General features: G+C 36.5%; 1 protein-coding gene across 1 annotated transcript; it reads right to left on the bottom strand.

Moving 5' to 3' along the window:
• Window positions 1-2,047: 2,047 nt before the first annotated feature.
• Window positions 2,048-19,286, bottom strand: LOC121409376 (tripartite motif-containing protein 59-like). The gene is made up of 2 exons (XM_041601310.1): window positions 18,992-19,286; window positions 2,048-2,133 (listed from the first exon to the last, which is right to left on the bottom strand). Exons 1-2 carry the CDS (start codon window positions 19,284-19,286, stop codon window positions 2,048-2,050), a joined length of 381 nt encoding a protein of 126 aa, XP_041457244.1.
• Window positions 19,287-19,671: the final 385 nt, after the last annotated feature.

The following is a 19,671-nucleotide window of genomic DNA, read 5'->3' as shown; positions in this document are numbered from 1 at the left end:
AACACAATCACAGTTTTGCGGGGATATAATTATGTTATAACAAAAATAATTCATTTCTGAGAGAGTCTGAGAGGCTGCATTTATTTCTGAAAGACTGGGATTTCCGAGAGTTTTTTAATTTGTAGATTGTTAATTTTGGTCCTTTTGGCTGCCCATATGCACTAGCTAGCGACACACAGGCATTCATTTCAATTTACCTCATCACTGCACAAGTTCAATGCGACATTTTTTATTCGTTTTCCCGGTTCGTTTTACGAATTGTTATTTATATCAAACAACCATATCATGTGTCATTATTAATGCCAGCTCATTCTCGCTCAAACTCAAGAAAAATAGGCTAATGACTCATATAGTCCGACATCCCCTTGCGTTTTAGATTTGAGGGCGATATGGGGCGATATGCGATAGACAAGACCAATATGGGGAGAATATGAGTTCAAGAAGCATTTTGGGGTAAAAGTTGGGAACCGGTCAATTTCATCTAATTTGAATGTGCTGAATCTGATAAGACGGATTCCCAAGCCAATTTTTCATGTTTTGACCACCTAATTTGCATAAACAAAATGGCTGCCAAATTGACTATTTATAATCTTATTTCTACAATATTCTTTTATAATATTTGCTTTCACCGATATGGATACTGCAAAATCCTGCATACATAACAATGTACCATTCAGGAAAATTTGTTATTTCTGTTTGGTGCTAATTAATTATGCAAATTTATGCATATTTTGCAAAAATGTGCTATAATTTGATAATTACACCTCAAAAAATTATTATTCTGGGTACAAATATAATTTGTATCATTATGATAATTGTTTGGCCCCTAAATATAATATTTAAGTCAATTTTTATATGTATTTTATTATACTTTGATTTTTGTTATGTTCTTGTATTTTTTGCCATTTTCTTTGTATATGTTTGATATGAGATCTTGAAAAAAACTAGTATCAATGGCAGACAAATATCAAGCTTCAATCATTGAATCATTTGATAAACTTCTTTTGCCACAACTGTTAATTGTACTCAGGAACAAATACACACACATGCTCCCACACCCACACCTGTATATAGAAAGTAATATACTTGCAAAGTATATTATACATGCCCAATATAAAACACATTGATGCTGATCCTATAATCATGACAATTACCAAATTCAATGAACCCGTCAGAAAAGAAGGGTTTAGAAGTTAGAAAACCTGTAATCATGCTGGAATTAGATTTCTTGAAATATCCTTTATAATTAGATAACAGACCCAATAATCAATGATCTTTAATGATTTTTTTTTCAGTGTAGTTTATCAATCGGATTTAAGTATCAGTACATTGTTAACATCCTTGTAGCAAAATTATATATTTGATTCGTCTCCATCAGAACGGCAATCATTACAGTTAACAAAAGAAGAATTTGTAATAAAGGCAAAGGGTCTGTATTACCGGATCACTTACTCGTTTTTTATCATTACTGATATATTTATTTCCTCTGAGTCAATCATCAAAGTAGTAACTGAAAACCACAGCTTCTATCCAATCCTTGCCATTGAAGATTCTTTGCCAAACGATACTGAATACAGAAGATTAAATGATAAAAAATAGGGGGCTAAACACAGATAAGCTCAATGGTAAAACATGGGCAAAACAAAAAGGTTTCCAGCTGCCCAGTCACTGCCCAATGCAGAACAAATTTCACACTGCGTTCTATGGTTGAAAAGTGCTAGGGATGCCTGATGAAGGTAAACCAGCATGGAGACAGTTTGCAGAAGTCCAGTCTAGAGGTTATCTGGTCATGGATGATATTTTCCGCACCACCTAATGTAAGACAGTGTCTGATATCAGCAATTCTGTGAAGCTGGTAATATTTTATGCAGATTGGCAGACATGTGATGTGAGTTTCTTCATGCTCATTGTTCTATCAAAGACAACGGCAAGATATCTATTCTTGCATACTGGAGATATATAGCTTCCTCACCTATTAAGACTGGAGTTGTAGTCATAATAATTACGGATATGGAGATGACAGAACAAGTTACTTCGCTTTTAATCGTTAAGCTCCAAGAAGTTGACCTTCATCCAACATCGAATCCTTAGTGGCAGCACCAACAACAGCAGCAGCTGCACGAACCTCTGTATCTTTAAATTATGGATCAAAAGTGAGGTATACAGCTGGATGTCAACAGCATAGAAGCGCACACCAAGACCAAGTTGCCACATTATAGAGCCAAGAGGAGTGATGTACAGTTTGAAGAACAAGGGACCAAGGACAGACTCCCAATGAACATGATGAACTCCATAGCAAAGGATAGTAACAGGAGACTGCATGTCAGTGATGAATACAGCTTGTCCTCCTGTTGGCAAGGTAAAGGGAAAGCATTGGAGTGCAGAATCATCAATTCCAAAACAGACTGTCAGTCTCCCAAGAAGAATGACATGTTTAGCGGGTACCAAAACCGGTTGACAAGTCAAACATAACTTAGGCAACTGCTTTCTTCATAGAAAGAGATCTCCTGGCTCTACAAAGAAATTCTTGACCTAGACTTTGATGGTGATATCTCACACTCGCATGCAGCCTATCAGAGCTGGGTCAGCTATTGGATGCTGTTGGGTCAAAAGAAGTGGATTAATAATAACCTACAGGAACACCAAACATGTCAGGAACCCACCATCCTCTGACAGATATCTTCGTTATCAATTAGAAATAATCTATCTTATGATGATATGAATATGTGAGAATATCAGAAGTTCGATAAATGGCCAAGGGGACATTACACAATTCACTGCGGTATTGAAAGGTGCACTCCGAGCATTTTAACACCTGAAACAAGATCTGGTCAGAGAGCAGTTTAGGTTTTCTCTATGGATCTGTGACATAAGAATCAGACATATCTCAAGAACACAAACACGATGACTTCGATACCAACTGCCTCCGCATAATACTTGTGCTAAATTGATTTGATTTCAACAATTTTATAATATGAGGCTGCCCGATCAATCAAGCCATCCAATGCAGCTGTATCAAGCTGGTGGGGGGGGGGGAGCCGGATGCCTCTAAGTTGAATGAAGCGGCAATCTTTGATAGGACAGGTGCAGTACTGCATTGGAAAAAGATTTATTATGGAGATGCACATGTAATCAGTTAATGAAGTCCAACTATCAAAATTTGTTATCAAAAGGACATGCAGTGACTTATTTGTGGAACTTTAGAACACCATAGTCTGGCTTTTATATCATTTAAAACGGTCTAATATTGATAGGCAAAATGAGACATTAGATGGTTTATAAATATGTGGGTTCAGTTCTGAGATTTTTTTTTCAAAATTGGAAGAATTTGGCAAGCATAATGGAGAACACACAAGACATTTCATTTTCAGCAGACTGTTTTCACTTCATTTTGCTAAAGAAAAGCACACTGATATATATATATATATATATATATATACATGTATGTGTAATGAGATTCTGTTGGTCGGGGAACATAACTACTCCAAAGGATTTTAAATGCGACTGATTGATATCAGGAGTTGAGATTTACAGTACTGTCATGATTCAAATTTAATAATCCATCATCTAAAACTGTAAATACGAATGAATTGATTGATATCATAATTCAAAAAACATTTTATATAAAAAATTTAAGCAATTAATAGTGAAATTCGCTTGAATACAGATAGGTTCATGAAATTCTTTGGATCATCAACAGTGTGCTTTTAAAATGCGAAGGCCCTCCCTGAAGGAATTTACCTTCGTATGCAGATGTGAGTGTGGGAGTCGGTCCATGCCCATGGGTATACGAATACAAAAATGTAAAAATCATTGAAACTTATTATTTTCTGCCTTTGATAATCAATACTTTGACAGATCCCATGACAAAACATGCACGAAACAAAAGGTTCAAAATACAAAGAAATACATAAGAAATTAAAAAACAATAAAATACATTATTATTCACTGTGGTATTATATTCTAAGGGCCGTATAATTATTCATAATGATGCAAATACTATTTGTACCAAAAATATAAACATTTGAGCTGAAATTATCAAATTAAAGCATAATGATCCAAAATATGCAATCTGCATAATTAATTAGCCTGAAATAAAAATAACAATTTTTCCGAAAGGTATACGTATGTATGCAGGATTTTGCAGTATTTATGTCTGCTGACACCAATATTCTATGTAGTGATGAAAATTTTAACGATTTAAAGAAAACTATGAACGATGAATTACAATACGTCTCGCAATGGTTTAATTGTAATAAGTTGTCACTTAACACATCGAAGTCCAGTTTCATTTATTTTAGTTACAAGCAAAGTTTTATTACAGATGACTTATCAAATAATTTAATCATCAAAATGAATAATGTTGTCATAAAGCGTGTGCAATCTACAAATTTCCTTGGGGTTGTTATTGACCAACATTTAACATGGAACGAACATATAAGAGTCATATCAAACAGAATATCAAGGAATATTGGTGTCATCAGCAAACTGCGCCATTTCTTGCCACAGTATATTTTGATTTTACTGTATAACTCAATGATTTTGCCTTATTTAATGTATTGTAACACTGTCTGGGCGAACACATATCCCACCAGGCTCATTGGGTTGTTCAAATTACAAAAGAAGATTGTTAGAATATATTGCATGTCTGATTTTAATGCTCCCTCAAAACCACTTTTTAAAAAACTTAATTTCCTGAATGTATATCAATTGAATCAATATTGTGTAGCATTAATGGTTTTTAAACATAAACAAAATAAAGTGCCGTATAATCTTGCCTCAATGATCAAAAGTAAAATATTGATGCACAGTAATTTATAACACTAGAAATCCTGAAAATTATTATGTTGAAGAATGTAAAAATGCAGCATCTTCCTTTTCTTTTAAATTCAAAGGACCTTGCATTTGGAATTCTCTTCCCCGTAACATCAAACAAATCTCATACTTAAATTCTTTTAAATCCAAGTTGAAAAACTTTCTTTTCAACCATCAAACATCTTAATTTAATTTATCCCATCATATTTCCTAATTATTATATGTTTATTTTATCAGTACAAGTCTTGAATTTTATATTTTACTGTCCATAGGGACTGCCTCGACAGAACATTTGCTTTGTTCTTTTGCAGTTTCCCATTTCATGTTCATTTTTTTATACATGTACTGTAATTATCCTTATACAATCTTAGCCCTTTTCTAAAATCTTTCTTGCATCTTGCTATGTGTCTTTGTTTCCTTGTTTTTTTTAAATGTATTTTTGATGTTTTTTGTATGCTCAATGTATTTTAATGGACGTGAATAAATAAATAAATGAAAATGAAATGAAAATGAAAGCGAATATAAGTAAAGAACATTGTCAAAATAATATTCTGAATTATCAATTTTGCAGCCATTTTGTTTATGCAAATTAGGTGGTCAAAACATGAGAAATTAGCTTGGGAACCGATCCCATCAGATTCAGCATATTTGAATTGTGTGAAATAGACCGGTTCCCAACTTTTACCCTAAAATGCTTCTTAAAGTTTTTACAGGCCTCTTTCCAGAATGGCTCTAGTCTACGACACATTTTGTGAAGTTGAAAAATAATCATCGCCCGAAATAGCCCAGAAGGAAAAACCAGTTCCACTGGACCAGTAATACCATGGTCACATTTGCTCTACCATGTCTACGGCGGCCGTGCGGCGAGTCGACAACAGCCGTTTCAACATTTTTTGTACCAACTACATATAGGTGGTTTGAATTGAAATTAATAAAACGGCTGTTGTCGACTCGCCGTACGGCCGCCGTAGATCAAATGTGACCAAGGTATTAGACCAGTAGAATTTTAACTGGTAACTCTGGAAATTGGAACATCGGTTTACTCTAACTGGTTACTGGTCAAGTCAAAAACTAAACTGGTCTTGAATTACTGGAATTTTATACTGGTCTTGTTTCTGGTGGTTGTTACTGGTCTTCATACTGCTTGGTATCCAATTCAAGCTGATCTTTACTGGTATTTTCTACTGGTCCTCGAACTGATTGAACTGGTCCTCGTATACTGGTCTTACTGGATCAATTTATTACATGCATTTGGTTTGTTAAGGCCATGGTCAATGAAATGTGATGGAAAAGAGGATTATAATAAATTAATCTTTCTGCTGTTATGTTAAATGTGATAATTTATATGAAATTACACATTTTTATTGTGAATTAGTTCTCACACTTATACTTTGGTCACATTTGCTCTACGGCGGCGCATACATCGACGAGAAAACGTCGCCTGAGAAATAAAAGATGAATAAAGGCCGAACAAAAATTGAAAATATTCGTTATACACCAGTTTAACGAAAAACAATTTAACCTTGCTTCAACTGGAATGCAATTGACTGGTCTCCAGATGATTTTTACTGGTCCAGTTAAAAATCAACTGGCCCAGTAAAAATATACTTGAAACCAGTAAAATTATACTGGAAACCAGTAAAAAAAAAAATACTGCAGGTCTTACTGGTTTTTCCTTCTGGGTATGCAAACAAAAACTCACTTAAAAAAACACAATTTTGCTTACCCGTTTCGTATTTCCAGCATCAAAACAACTTTTCGAACTCGAAATCATGTTAGCGAAGAAAGAAATTTTATGTTTTTTCGAATGGCGATGAGAGAGAAAATAAAACCCCGAAGTCAAATCCCGCGAAACTCGATATTTTCAAGATGGCACCTTTTTCGGGGATTGTATGTACTCACTGATCTCTCCAGAGATATATAGCCTACGGTACATCTCTATGGTGATTAAACGAGTGAGAAGATCGTCTCTGTGAGTAAAATGGATTATCATGGACCTCAAACTACTACACGATGTAAATTTTAAGTGTAATAATTTTGTATAGCACAATATTATTTTTCCGTGCATGTCTTAATTTTATAAAAAGTTCGAGTGATTGTAGAAATTGTTATTGATCTCGCCAATTTAACACGGTGACAGATACCGGTACGAGAATGTCTTAAACCAAGTCAAACCGGCTGTGATGGCCTATATTGAATGGATAATATCCGAGACTAATAAAATTATGATAGCCTACCATACAACCTCATCGATCAGATGTTGTATTACCACAAAAAACCCTCAAATTTTGCAACTTACCTCCGGCATTCTTTTTTAAAATATCAACGATAAGTTCGCACGTAGCTACAAAGATGTAGTTTTGGTCCGTGAACATATTTTCCGTACATAGAAACGCTATATGGTCATGATGGTACATAGTACGTACATGAATAATAAGTCAGGGAGCTAAAAAAATGAATTGCGCAGGCGCATGGCATAGGCGGATCCAGGGGGGCGAGGGGCCCGCCCCCCCCCCTATTGGCGGAGCACAAAAAAAAGGTAAGAAAGAAAAAAGAAAAAAGGAAAAGAGACGAGGAAAAAAAGAAGGGGAAAAATAAGAGGACGAGTGAATAAAAATAGAAATAAGATGAGCTAGCGGAAGACTTGGAAAATAATTTTTCAAATCTTTCATGTCACTGTACAGTATAAAATTTCGCTTATAAAATGAAAACGTCTCTAAACAATTTGTAGACATATAAATATGTCTGCAGATCATAGAGATGTACACTAATTATATTATTAGTATACATCTCTATGCTTTGAGCCCGGTGGGGTCACTCATGAGCCGCAGAGGGGGACACGTATGACCGTTACCACAAATGCAAGTGACCCCCTATTGCAGTCAATTTCAAGGACATTTTGTGAAATTTACCCCCCTATTTTCACGCAAAACAAGGACAAAATTGCCATAAAATGGTACCTTGAAACACCCCTAATTATAAGATTGTAAGGACACTTTTGCCCATTTCGCAAATTTACCCCTATTTACCGTATTTCAAGGACGGCATTTAACACCCTTTCCTCATTAGAGGAAATTGCAACACAGGCGTCAGAGTGCTCAGTCCTTAAAGATGACCAAGAGCCAAGTCATACTGATACAATAATCCAAAAGAACTTTATTTTTCTTGAAAAATAAGAAAAGTAACGGTAGAATTCTTTGTAAAAATAAATGTAGAGTTGTCCATATAAAGATACAGAGCATGATGTGCGCGCCCTCTGCGGCTGGTGACTTGGTGACGGATTTTACTTCCCGTAATCGTTCTCCCCTTTTTCCTGACCCCTATTTCCATCAGATCGAGGACGGTCGGAGCACCCCTATTTTTACTACTTCGAGGAGTGTTCTGTCCGCGGACGTTCCTTGAAATTGACCCCTTTTCCCGCGATTTTGGTAACGGTCATGCGGTCCCCATGTCATATTGAATGACCCCACCGGGGCTTTGAGAATCTTTTCCAACGCTAGCTACTGACGCGATTCAAGACACGACGCACGGTCTGACGATTTTTTTATAGAGATCAGTGGGTCTGACAGGTCACAGAATAAAAAAAAAGGCTCGGACTGATCCATTAGGATATGAGGGGTATATAAAAGAACGCAGTCCGGAGAGAAAATTACTGCGCGCCTCAATTACGTTCGCTGCACGCAAATTATGCATGTTATTTTGCATTGTAAATAATGTACAGTCAGGGGCGGATCCAGCTTTCGCCAATGGGGGGGGGGGCAAAAAATATTTTGATCAACATTTTTCTCGATTGGCCGCTACAATCTGGCTTTTTTTGTTGGTTTTTCAGGGGGTAGTCCTAACTAAAGACTGAAGTTTTAAGTATATGTTAATTTTTATTGCTATAAAAAATATAAGGTATCTCATGTGGTCTTAATATATAATGCGAGCGCGAAGCGCGAGCTAAAACTCTTTGATATTTTATGTCCTTAGAACTGAAGATTCAGAGCAGTTTTTGTAATCATTAACAAAGATAAATATCCAACTAAACAATGCGAGCGCGAAGCGCGAGCCGAAATTTTATTATATAGTAACATGAAAAGTGACTCAATTAGGACTGTTTTTAGTGATTAATGGAGAGGATACAAGTATCACCAATTAAATAATGAGAGTGCGAAGCGCGAGTTCAAAACTTCTGATATTCCGACCTGAAAAAAAATGAACAGTCTAAGCGCGTATTTATTTAAATAAACAAGCTGTGTGTCTCAAACAATTAAATTCCAGCGCGAAGCATGAGCTTAATTTTTTGATATACTGACATGATAAAGGAGCATTTTAACAAATTTTGGTAAGAATTTCCAAAGAGCATATGTTTTTTCCACAAATCAAACGATGCGAGCGTGCAGCGCGTGCTGAACATTTTGATACACATTAACAATTTGTGTAAATCAAAATAATGAAAGCTTGATTTGCGAGCTAAAAAATGTGTGCAAATTGATATCAGAACTGGATAAATTGTATATATATTGGTTATATATTAGTGCCATTTAACCCTCTTGATTGGGATTCATTTCACAGGCAATGCGAGCGCGAAGCGCGAGCGAAAATTTTTATATAACGTCTATTTTCCAATTCTTCCCCTCACCTTTTTTTTGGTTTCCTTTCGAGGTCGGGCCGGTCGTTACGAGGCTGTAAATTACACATCATTGTTAAAATACCTCTTTCTTACTTTTCTTTCTGTTTTTCGTAGGGTCTATCAACGTAAAGAGTACACTTTTTCTGCTGGTTGTTAAAAAATAGGGGGGGGGGGCGGGGCCGGCTCGGCCCCCTCCTGGATCCGCGCCTGATAGTGTACAGTCAAACCTGTGTTAGTGGCCACCCGTCTATAGTGGCTACCTGCCTATAGTGACCACTATACTAACCGATTCCCATTGAGGCAGATTGTGTGTATAAGAACCTGTCTATAGCAGCCACCTGTCTATAAAGGCCACAGTTTGTGTTTCCCTTTGGTGGTCACTATAGACAGGTTTCACTGTATGTACAGTGAAACCTGTCTATTGCGATCACCCAAGGGAAACACAAAATGTGGCCTTTATAGACAGGTGGCTGCTATAGACAGGTTCTAAAACACTCAATCTACCTCCATGGGAAGCTGTTTTAGTGGTCACTATAGGCAGGTGGCGACTATATAGACAGGTGGCCACTAATACAGGTTGGACTGTATATAGATAGCATCAATGCTCTGAATCGCGATCGTTTATTTATTATGACTGGAGAAGTGTGTTTATTATGTAAACATGTTGTATGAATATAGGAGACGTGTTTGCATGTTGACTGCAAGTGTTCATAACATTCGCCGGTTTATAAGACAACTTACTATCTACCGTAGACAAAATGGAACGTTCCTAGTACTAACACACAACGTCTTCGTGTAGAATTTGACACAGGGAGCGATTTATAGGCATGCCTACAAATTTTTCAATAAAACTTAATTTCTATTTGGAATTATTCAAAATGATTCTCTGTGTGATTTGTAAGGTATGCTACTCATGTTAAGATGGTAAAATATTTAATTTAGTTCCTCTGAAAAATAATAATGCAACTCACCAATAAATTCGACAAAGCTCCCCAAAGCTCGGGCTGTGCAGCATAAGGTTCGATCACCGAGCTGCAACAGAACTGTTACACACATACGCATATTATGCATGGGTTGTCCTTGGCAACCACGGGTACGGGTTTACTCTGACCAGGTAAAATGTCAACATTTTGAAACGAACAAAGAGATTGGATTAAGAAAATGGCGGTACTTTCTTTTTAATTAATCAAAATGGATGACTTGTTATATCATTGTAATCACAGTGATCTGAACTTTCAGATGATGTTTCACTTTCTTACTTATAGCTTGATTTGGCGCGAAGTTATCAGAGCAAAAGATGTGTGAAGTCCTTGATCTGTAGCCCTCTCTCACACAAAATTGGGGGAAACTTGAAAAATGTAGGTCTAAATTGGCGGTATCTCAAATTCTACATATTTGATATGATTAATATAATAAAGCTGAAAATCTAAATTTTCTAGATTTGCTTCACTTTTTGGTATTGACCCAATATTAAAAAAACGTGCGAAAGTGCGAAAACGGGTTTTTGCGCGTTTTTTTAGCAAAATCTGAGTGGAAATCAGAGTGATGGCTTAACACGTTTTCATATGTATTTAAACCTGAAAAAAAAAGAAAATTCCAAGCTCTTTTTGAAATCATGAAGAAGAAACAATAAATGCGAGACTGAAGCTCGGGTAACGAATTTTTCAACACACTGACAGAGGGACAAGGACTGTGTTCCAAGAATTCATAGAGAGTAATATAACAAGAATAATGTGAGCGAGAATCGCGAGCTCTAAATGTCTGATAAATTATTCCGGCCTTTTAATTCACTTCGCTATTCTTCCTCCACTTATCTTTTGTTTTATCGATCTTGACTTTCTTTTTCTCCTATCCTTCGTTTTAAAAAATCTTTTTCTTTCTTTATATCTTTCATTCGTGCGCCAATGAGGGTGGGATGGCGGGTGCGGCCACTGCAGCACTCTTGGAGCCAACATTTTTTTAAATAGCAAAAAGAAGCTGCTGTAAACTGCTTATCTAAAAAAAAAAAAAAAAGAGCCAATGCGGTAAATAAGAGAGTCAAAAGGGGTCTAGGCTTTCGATCCTAGCAGAATCTTCTTCGGAGGCAAAATGACAAACATATAAGGTGGAACAACCATAATATAGACCACAGACATACAACAGCAACACAGGAACAAGGAGACAAAAGGGGCATTAGTGAGAAGAGATGACCAATCAGGTTAATGAAGGGGATGAAAGAAAAGGAGTAGGCAGACACAAAGGGAAGTTAGTGTAAGGCCAAAGAAAGACCTCAAGCCAAGAGGGATTATGATAATGAGGCAGGCAACATCAAACAGGATCTGGAACAAAACAGTGATAGAGGGTATGAGGAAGATATGAATAACAAGAGAATAGTGAGAGGTGGGTCAAACAGGTAACAAAGAAAGGCATAATAAACTTGTGCATAAGAGTGGGAAAAAAAGGGAAAGAGAAGGGAACAACTGATAATGTGCAAAAGACATAAGTATAAGCATTAAACAAACTATTAAGAGAAGAAAGTAAGTGTAAAAACTAGAACTGCAATCGTTTCAGAACGATGTGCATGCATTGACGCCTCTGATTTAATAGAGGGCAAGAAACAGGAGGAGATCAAGAGAAAACTCTAGATGATATACATTCTCAAAATATTAGAGGGCGCTATTTTTTAAAAGAATGGTCACTGATGCGTAATACACAGTTGGAGTACATGTACGTGAAACGATACAATTGGCAAACCCTGAAAACATGAGACCAAAATAAATTCAAACAAGGAAGTTATGGCAATTTAACTATTTCAAGACTTTGCAATAGAAGGCGCTATTTCTAAAGGTTATGGTCCCTAATTATGAACAGTATGTCTACCAAATCAGAATGAATTTGGATGAGAAACGGAGGCAGGAGAGGACTAACAAAAATTACATGTTAAATTGGATTTTGGCAGATTTTGCTTTTCATAGGAAATTACATTCTCGAGTCAAACAAATTTCGTCCATTTTTAGACCATGTGGCCACTGAAGAAAGAGAGAGAGAGAGAAAGACGCAGAGAGAGTAATAGAAATAAGCATACAAATTCGCTGACAATTCATCAACGTAACCCAGTGTTAAGTACATACCAGAATGATGTGCATGCATAAACTGAGTTTATCGCCTTACTGGACAAATGGCGTGCCATAGTAGTTCGTTTTTGTGCGAAACCGATGCAATAGACACTGTGTACAATTCTGTTGTTGATAATGTGTACATAGTGAGCAGTATACCATGTGTTCAGACTGACTTATCTTGAAATTTTCTGTTGTAACCTATGTCGTATTTGGTATCAATGGAAAGAGTATTCCAATGCGGTGACATTGATACCACTTTTATTTGTGCGCAGGCAATAGACCGGAAGTAAATGCCATATAAAGAAAGACATTAAAAATGAAGGTTTTGCACAATAATTTGAAGCTGACGTCAGATTTTTGTCAGTTTCTGTTACAAAAGGTTGACGAACGGTTGAAGTATATATCAATACTCATATCAGCCAAGTTAGAAAGAATAAGCTTCAATAATAAGGAAATAAGAGCAAGTTGAAGTTGTGCTGGCAGTAAAGTGCATTTTTGGGTATTTTGCTGATTTTCGGGAGCATTTTTTAGATATTTCGTCAGTTGTAAGGTATATATTTTTTTAAATGGCATGAAAGATCATATCTTGAAGACCCTAAATTCAAAAAAGGGTACGGGTTTGGCCACGCATGACGCAATGAGGAGCATTCAAAGGTAAGCGTTTTTGAAACTTTAGAGGGCGCTATTTCGATGACGGAAGGTCAATGATGCGTGAAAATTCAGTAACTTGTATTTTATGATACCGTTATCAATTCCTGAAAAAATGAGCTCAAAATGAATAAAAACAAGAAAGTTATGGCCATTTTACGATTTTTTACTTTACATTTTAATAAATATGACGTTTTTGAAGGAAGGCTATTTCGGATTTGAATTTAGGACATAAAGATGGCATTTTGAAGGTCAGGTTATACGTCGCAGATGATGGAGCAACTCTTTGACTATCTATAGCAATTTGTTAGAAGTCTGTAGCATGCAGGATAATTGAGATATGAAAGAATGAAGAATGGTATGCAAATGGACTTGAAATGGACAAAATGGCGCCTGGATGGTCATGCATGAGTGATTTTGGAAAATGGAAGACAAGAGGCACAACTAGGGATGCTGGACAACATGTCTACCAAATTTGGATGAATTTGGATGAGGGACGGAGTCAGGGTAGAGCTAACAAAACCATGTGTTAAACAAATGGGATTTTGGTGGAAGAAGAAGAAGAAGAAGAAGACTAGAACTGCAATCGTTTCAGAACGATGTGCATGCATTGACGCCTCTGATTTAATAGAGGGCAAGAAACAGAAGGAGATAGAGAGAAAACTCTAGATGATATACATTCTCAAAATATTAGAGGGCGCTATTTTTTAAAGAATGGTCACTGATGCATAAAACACAGTTGGAGTATGTGAAATGATACAATTGGCAAACCCTGAAAACATGAGACCAAAATAAATTTAAACAAGGAAGTTATGGCAATTTAACTATTTCAAGACTTTGCACGAGAGGGCGCTATTTCTAAAGGTTATGGTCACTAATTATGGACAATATGTCTATCAAATCAAAATGAATTTGGATGAGAAACGGAGGCAGGCGAAGACTAACAAAAATTACATGTTAATCAAATTGGATTTTGGCAGATTTTGCCTTCCATAGGAAGTTACATTCTCGAGTCAAACAGATTTCGTCCATTTTTAGACCATGTGGCCGCTGAACAAAGAGAGAGAGAGATAAAGACGTAGAGAGAGTAATAGAAAGCATACAAATTCACTGACAATTCATGAACGTAACCCAGTGTTAAGTACATATCAGAACGATGTGCATGCATGAACTGAGTTTATCAATGCAATAGACACTGTGTACAATTCTGTTGTTGATAATGTGTGCATAGTGAGCAGTATACCATGTGTTCAGATTGACTTATCTTGAAATTTTGTGTTGTAACCTATGTCGTATTTGGTATCACTGGAAAGAGTATTCCAATGCGGTGACATTGATACCACTTTTATTTGTGCGCAGGCAATAGACCGGAAGTAAATGCCATATAAAGAAAGACATTAAAAATGAAGGTTTTGCACAATAATTTTAAGCTGACGTCAGCAATTTGTTAGTTTCTGTTACAAAACATTAACGAACTGTTGAAGTATATATCAATACTCAGATCTGCCAAGTTAGAAAGAATAAGCTTCAATAATAAGGAAATAAGAGCAAGTTGAAGTTGTGCTGGCATTAAAGTGCCTTTTGGGGTATTTTGCTGATTTTCGGGAGCATTTTTCAGATATTTCGTCAGTTGTAAGGTATATATTTTTTTAAATGGCATGAAAGGGCATATCTTGAAGACCCTAAATCCAAGAAAGGGTACGGGTTTGGCCGTGCATGACGCAATGAGGAGCATTCAAAGATAAGTGTTTTTGAAACTTTAGAGGGCGCTATTTCAATGACGAAAAATCAGTGATGCGTGAAAACTGAGTAGTATGTATGATATGGTACTGTAATCAACTCCTGAATATATGAGCTCGAAATGAATAAAAACAAGAAAATTATGGCCATTTTACGATTTTTTGACTTTACATTTTAATAAATATAAAGTTTTTGAAGGAAGGCTATTTTGGATTTGAATTTAAGGCATGTAGATGGCATTTTGAAGGTCAAGTTATACGTCGCAGATGACGGAGCAACTCTTGGACTATCTATAGCAATTTGTTAGAAGTCTTTAGCATGCAGGATAACTGAGATATGAAAGAATGAAGAATGGTATGCAAATGGACTCGAAATTGACAAAATGGCGCCTGGATGGTCATGCATGAGTGATTTTGGAAAATGGAAGACGAGAGGCACAACTAGGGATGCTGGACAACATGTCTACCAAATTTGGATGAATTTGGATGAAGGACGGAGTCAGGGTAGAGCTAACAAAACCATGTGTTAAACAAATGGGATTTTGGTGGAAGAAGAAGAAGAAGAAGAAGACTAGAACTGCAATCGTTTCAGAACGATGTGCATGCATTGACGCCTCTGATTTAATAGAGGGCAAGAAACAGAAGGAGATAGAGAGAAAACTCTAGATGATATACATTCTCAAAATATTAGAGGGCGCTATTTCTTAAAGGAATGGTCACTGATGCGTAAAACACAGTTAGATTATGTGAAATGATACAATTGGCAAAAATAAATTCAAACAAGGAAGTTATGGCAATTCAACTATTTTAAGACTTTGCAATAGAGGGCGCTATTTCTAAAGTTATGGTCACTAATTATGGATAACATGTCTACCAAATTAGAATGAATTTGGATGAGGAACGGTGGCAGGGGAGGACTAACAAAAATTACATGTTAATCAAATTGGATTTTAGCACATTTTGCTGTCCATAGGAAGTTACATTCTCGAGTAAAATTTTTTAGACCATTTGGCACCCCATACGTTGTTGTTGAAAATGTGTGCATTGTGAGCAAGCAGTATACCATATGTTCAGATTGACTTATCTTGAAATTTTGTGTTGTAACCTATGTCGTATTTGGTATCACTGGAAAGAGTATTCCAATGCGGTGACATTGATACCACTTTTATTTGTGGGGAGGCAATAGACCGGAAGTAAATGCCATATAAAGAAAGACATTAAAAATGAAGGTTTTGCACAATAATTTTAAGCTGACGTCAGCAATTTGTTAGCTTCTGTTACAAAACATTAACGAATTGTTGAAGTATATATCAATACTCATATCTGCCAAGTTAGAAAGAATAAGCTTCAATAATAAGGAAATAAGAGCAAGTTGAAGTTGTGCTGGCATTAAAGTGCCTTTTGGGGTATTTTGCTGATTTTGGGGAGCATTTTTCAGATATTTCGTCAGTTGTAAGGTATATATTTTTTTAAATGGCATGAAAGGGCATATCTTGAAGACCCTAAATCCAAGAAAGGGTACGGGTTTGGCCATGCATGACGCAATGAGGAGCATTCAAAGGTAAGTGTTTTTGAAAATTTAGAGGGCGCTATTTCAATGACGAAAAATCAGTGATGCGTGAAAACTGAGTAGTATGTATGATATGATACTGTAATCAACTCCTGAATATATGAGCTCGAAATGAATAAAAACAAGAAAATTATGGCCATTTTACGATTTTTTGACTTTACATTTTAATAAATATGAAGTTTTTGAAGGAAGGCTATTTTGGATTTGAATATAAGGCATGAAGATGGCATTTTGAAGGTCAAGTTATACGTCGCAGATGATGGAGCAACTCTTGGACTATCTATAGCAATTTGTTAGAAGTCTGTAGCATGCAGGATAACTGAGATATGAAAGAATGAAGAATGGTATGCAAATGGACTCGAAATTGACAAAATGGCGCCTGGATGGTCATGCATGAGTGATTTTGGAAAATGGAAGACGAGAGGCACAACTAGGGATGCTGGACAACATGTCTACCAAATTTGGATGAATTTGGATGAAGGACGGAGTCAGGGTAGAGCTAACAAAACCATGTGTTAAACAAATGGGATTTTGGTGGAAGAAGAAGAAGAAGAAGAAGAAGAAGACTAGAACTGCAATCGTTTCAGAACGATGTGCATGCATTGACGCCTCTGATTTAATAGAGGGCAAGAAACAGAAAGAGATAGAAAGAAAACTGTAGATGATATACATTCTCAAAATATTAGAGGGCGCTATTTCTTAAAAGAATGGTCACTGATGCGTAAAACACAGTTAGATTATGTGAAATGATACAATTGGCAAACCCTGAAAATATGAGACAAAAATAAATTCAAAGGAAGTTATGGCAATTCAACTATTTTAAGACTTTGCAATAGAGGGCGCTATTTCTAAAGTTATGGTCACTAATTATGGATAACATGTCTACCAAATTAGAATGAATTTTGATGAGGAACGGTGGCAGGGGAGGACTAACAAATATTACATGTTAATCAAATTGGATATTAGCACATTTTGCTGTCCATAGGAAGTTACATTCTCGAGTAAATTTTTTTAGACCATATTGGCGGCCCATACGTGGTTGTTGAAAATGTGTGCATTGTGAGCAGTATACCATGTGTTCAGATTGACTTATCTTGAAATTTTCTGTTGTACCCTATGTCGTATTTGGTATCACTGGAAAGAGTATTCCAATGCGGTGACATTGATACCACTTTTATTTGTGTGGAGGCAATAGACCGGAAGTAAATGCCATATAAAGAAAGACATTAAAAATGAAGGTTTTGCACAATAATTTTAAGCTACCGTCAGCAATTTGTTAGTTTCTGTTACAAAACATTAACGAACTGTTTAAGTATATATCAATACTCATATCTGCCAAGTTAAAAAGAATAAGCTTCAATAATAAGGAAATAAGAGCAAGTTGAAGTTGTGCTGGCAGTAAAGTGCATTTTGGGGTATTTTGCTGATTTTCGGGAGCATTTTTCAGATATTTCGTCAGTTGTAAGGTATATATTTTTTTAAATGGCATGAAAGGGCATATCTTGAAGACCCTAAATCCAAGAAAGGGTACGGGTTTGGCCATGCATGACGCAATGAGGGGCATTCAAAGGTAAGCGTTTTTGAAACTTTAGAGGGTGCTATTTCAATGACGGAAGATCAATGATGCGTGAAAACTTAGTAGCATGTATGTTATGATACCGTGATCAATTTCTAAAAGAATGAGCGCAAAATAAATAAAAACACAAAAGTTACGGCCATTTTACGACTTTTAGACATTACATTTCAATAAATATGAAGTTTTTGAAGGAAGGCTATTTCGGATTTGAATTTAAGGCATGAAGATGGCATTTTGAAGGTCACGTCATACGTCGCAGATGATGGAGCAACTCTTGGACTATCTATAGCAATTTGTTAGAAGTCTGTAGCATGCAGGATAACTGAGATATGAAAGAATGAAGAATGGTATGCAAATGGACTTGAAATTGACAAAATGGCGCCTGGATGGTCATGCATGAGTGATTTTGGAAAATGGAAGACGAGAGGCACAACTAGGGATGCTGGACAACATGTCTACCAAATTTGGATGAATTTGGATCAGGGACGGAGTCAGGGTAGAGCTAACAAAACCATGTGTTAAACAAATGGGATTTTGGTGGAAGAAGAAGAAGAAGATTACGGAATAGGAATATGGAACAAGAACAATGCATTGTCGCCATTGGGCGTCAATGCAAAGAAGAAGAAGATTACGGAATAGGAATATGGAACAAGAACAATGCATTGTCGCCATTGGGCGTCAATGCAAAGATTACGGAATAGGAATATGGAACAAGAACAATGCATTGTCGCCATTGGGCGTCAATGCAATTACGGAATAGGAATATGGAACAAGAACAATGCATTGTCGCCATTGGGCGTCAATGCAATGAATCTGTAAGTATAAAAGTATATAAATCATCAAAAATGAAAAAATAATATATATACAAAGCGGATTACAATATCAGTTACACCATTTGTATATATATTATTTTAATCTCTCTGTACTTACTGGATTTCAGATTCTTCTTCTCAAGGACATCTTTCACATCATCTACCAGGCATTTGACCAACAGGTTAGGGCAGAAATCATCAACACGGTTGGTTGATTTAAACTCTGTGATCCCCCTGCAGATGGGACACACCATGTAATTGCGATCGGGTTCCTTACGGGATTGGGACTTGTCATAATTCTTCAGACATTTCCGACAAAAAGTGTGTCCACACGAAGTCAGGATGGTCGGCTCATCAAAGATTTCAAAGCAAAGTGGGCACGACAAGTTCTGTTCTACAGCCTTCTCAGCCATTTAGAGGCCAGGGTTTAAAGACTCAAAATGAATTTAAGGGTCGTAAAGTTACAGCTGTAGCAGGGGGTTCTTGACTTGAGTACACGTAGACTATGTAGATTCGAATTCAGAGTAGCCAAGGTAGACACTGACAGGAATAATGCATGATTTGACTTGTTAGATCTAGTTTAGATATAAAATTAGATCTAAGTTCCAATCTCATTCAAATAGTCAAAGTCAGAGGAAAAGGCAGGGAAGGAAACTAACTCATCTAAAGACTAAAGTCAAGCAGCCAACATCAGATCTGCAGGTAAGCGGAAAAGCCGATGCAACGGCGCCAGGTCGCACCGTAGGGTGCCGGGTGGAGTGGCTCCCAGTTGGTACGGAGAAAGAACTGAAGCTAAAA

Source organism: Lytechinus variegatus, chromosome 2 (genome assembly GCF_018143015.1).
Source record: "Lytechinus variegatus isolate NC3 chromosome 2, Lvar_3.0, whole genome shotgun sequence".
NCBI lineage: Eukaryota > Metazoa > Echinodermata > Echinoidea > Temnopleuroida > Toxopneustidae > Lytechinus > Lytechinus variegatus.
The sequence above is the reverse complement of the archived record's forward strand: the minus strand, read 5'-3'. Positions and strand labels throughout refer to the sequence as shown.

Bases quoted from the DNA above. Each gene is read 5' to 3' on its own strand.
- LOC121409376 (XM_041601310.1), bottom strand. From the start codon at position 19,286: ATGGCTGAGAAGGCTGTAGAACAGAACTTGTCGTGCCCACTTTGCTTT. The intron at 2,134-18,991 runs GTAAGTACAGAG...CATAATTTAAAG, and splicing joins GAAGAAGAATCTGAAATCCA to ATACAGAGGTTCGTGCAGCT.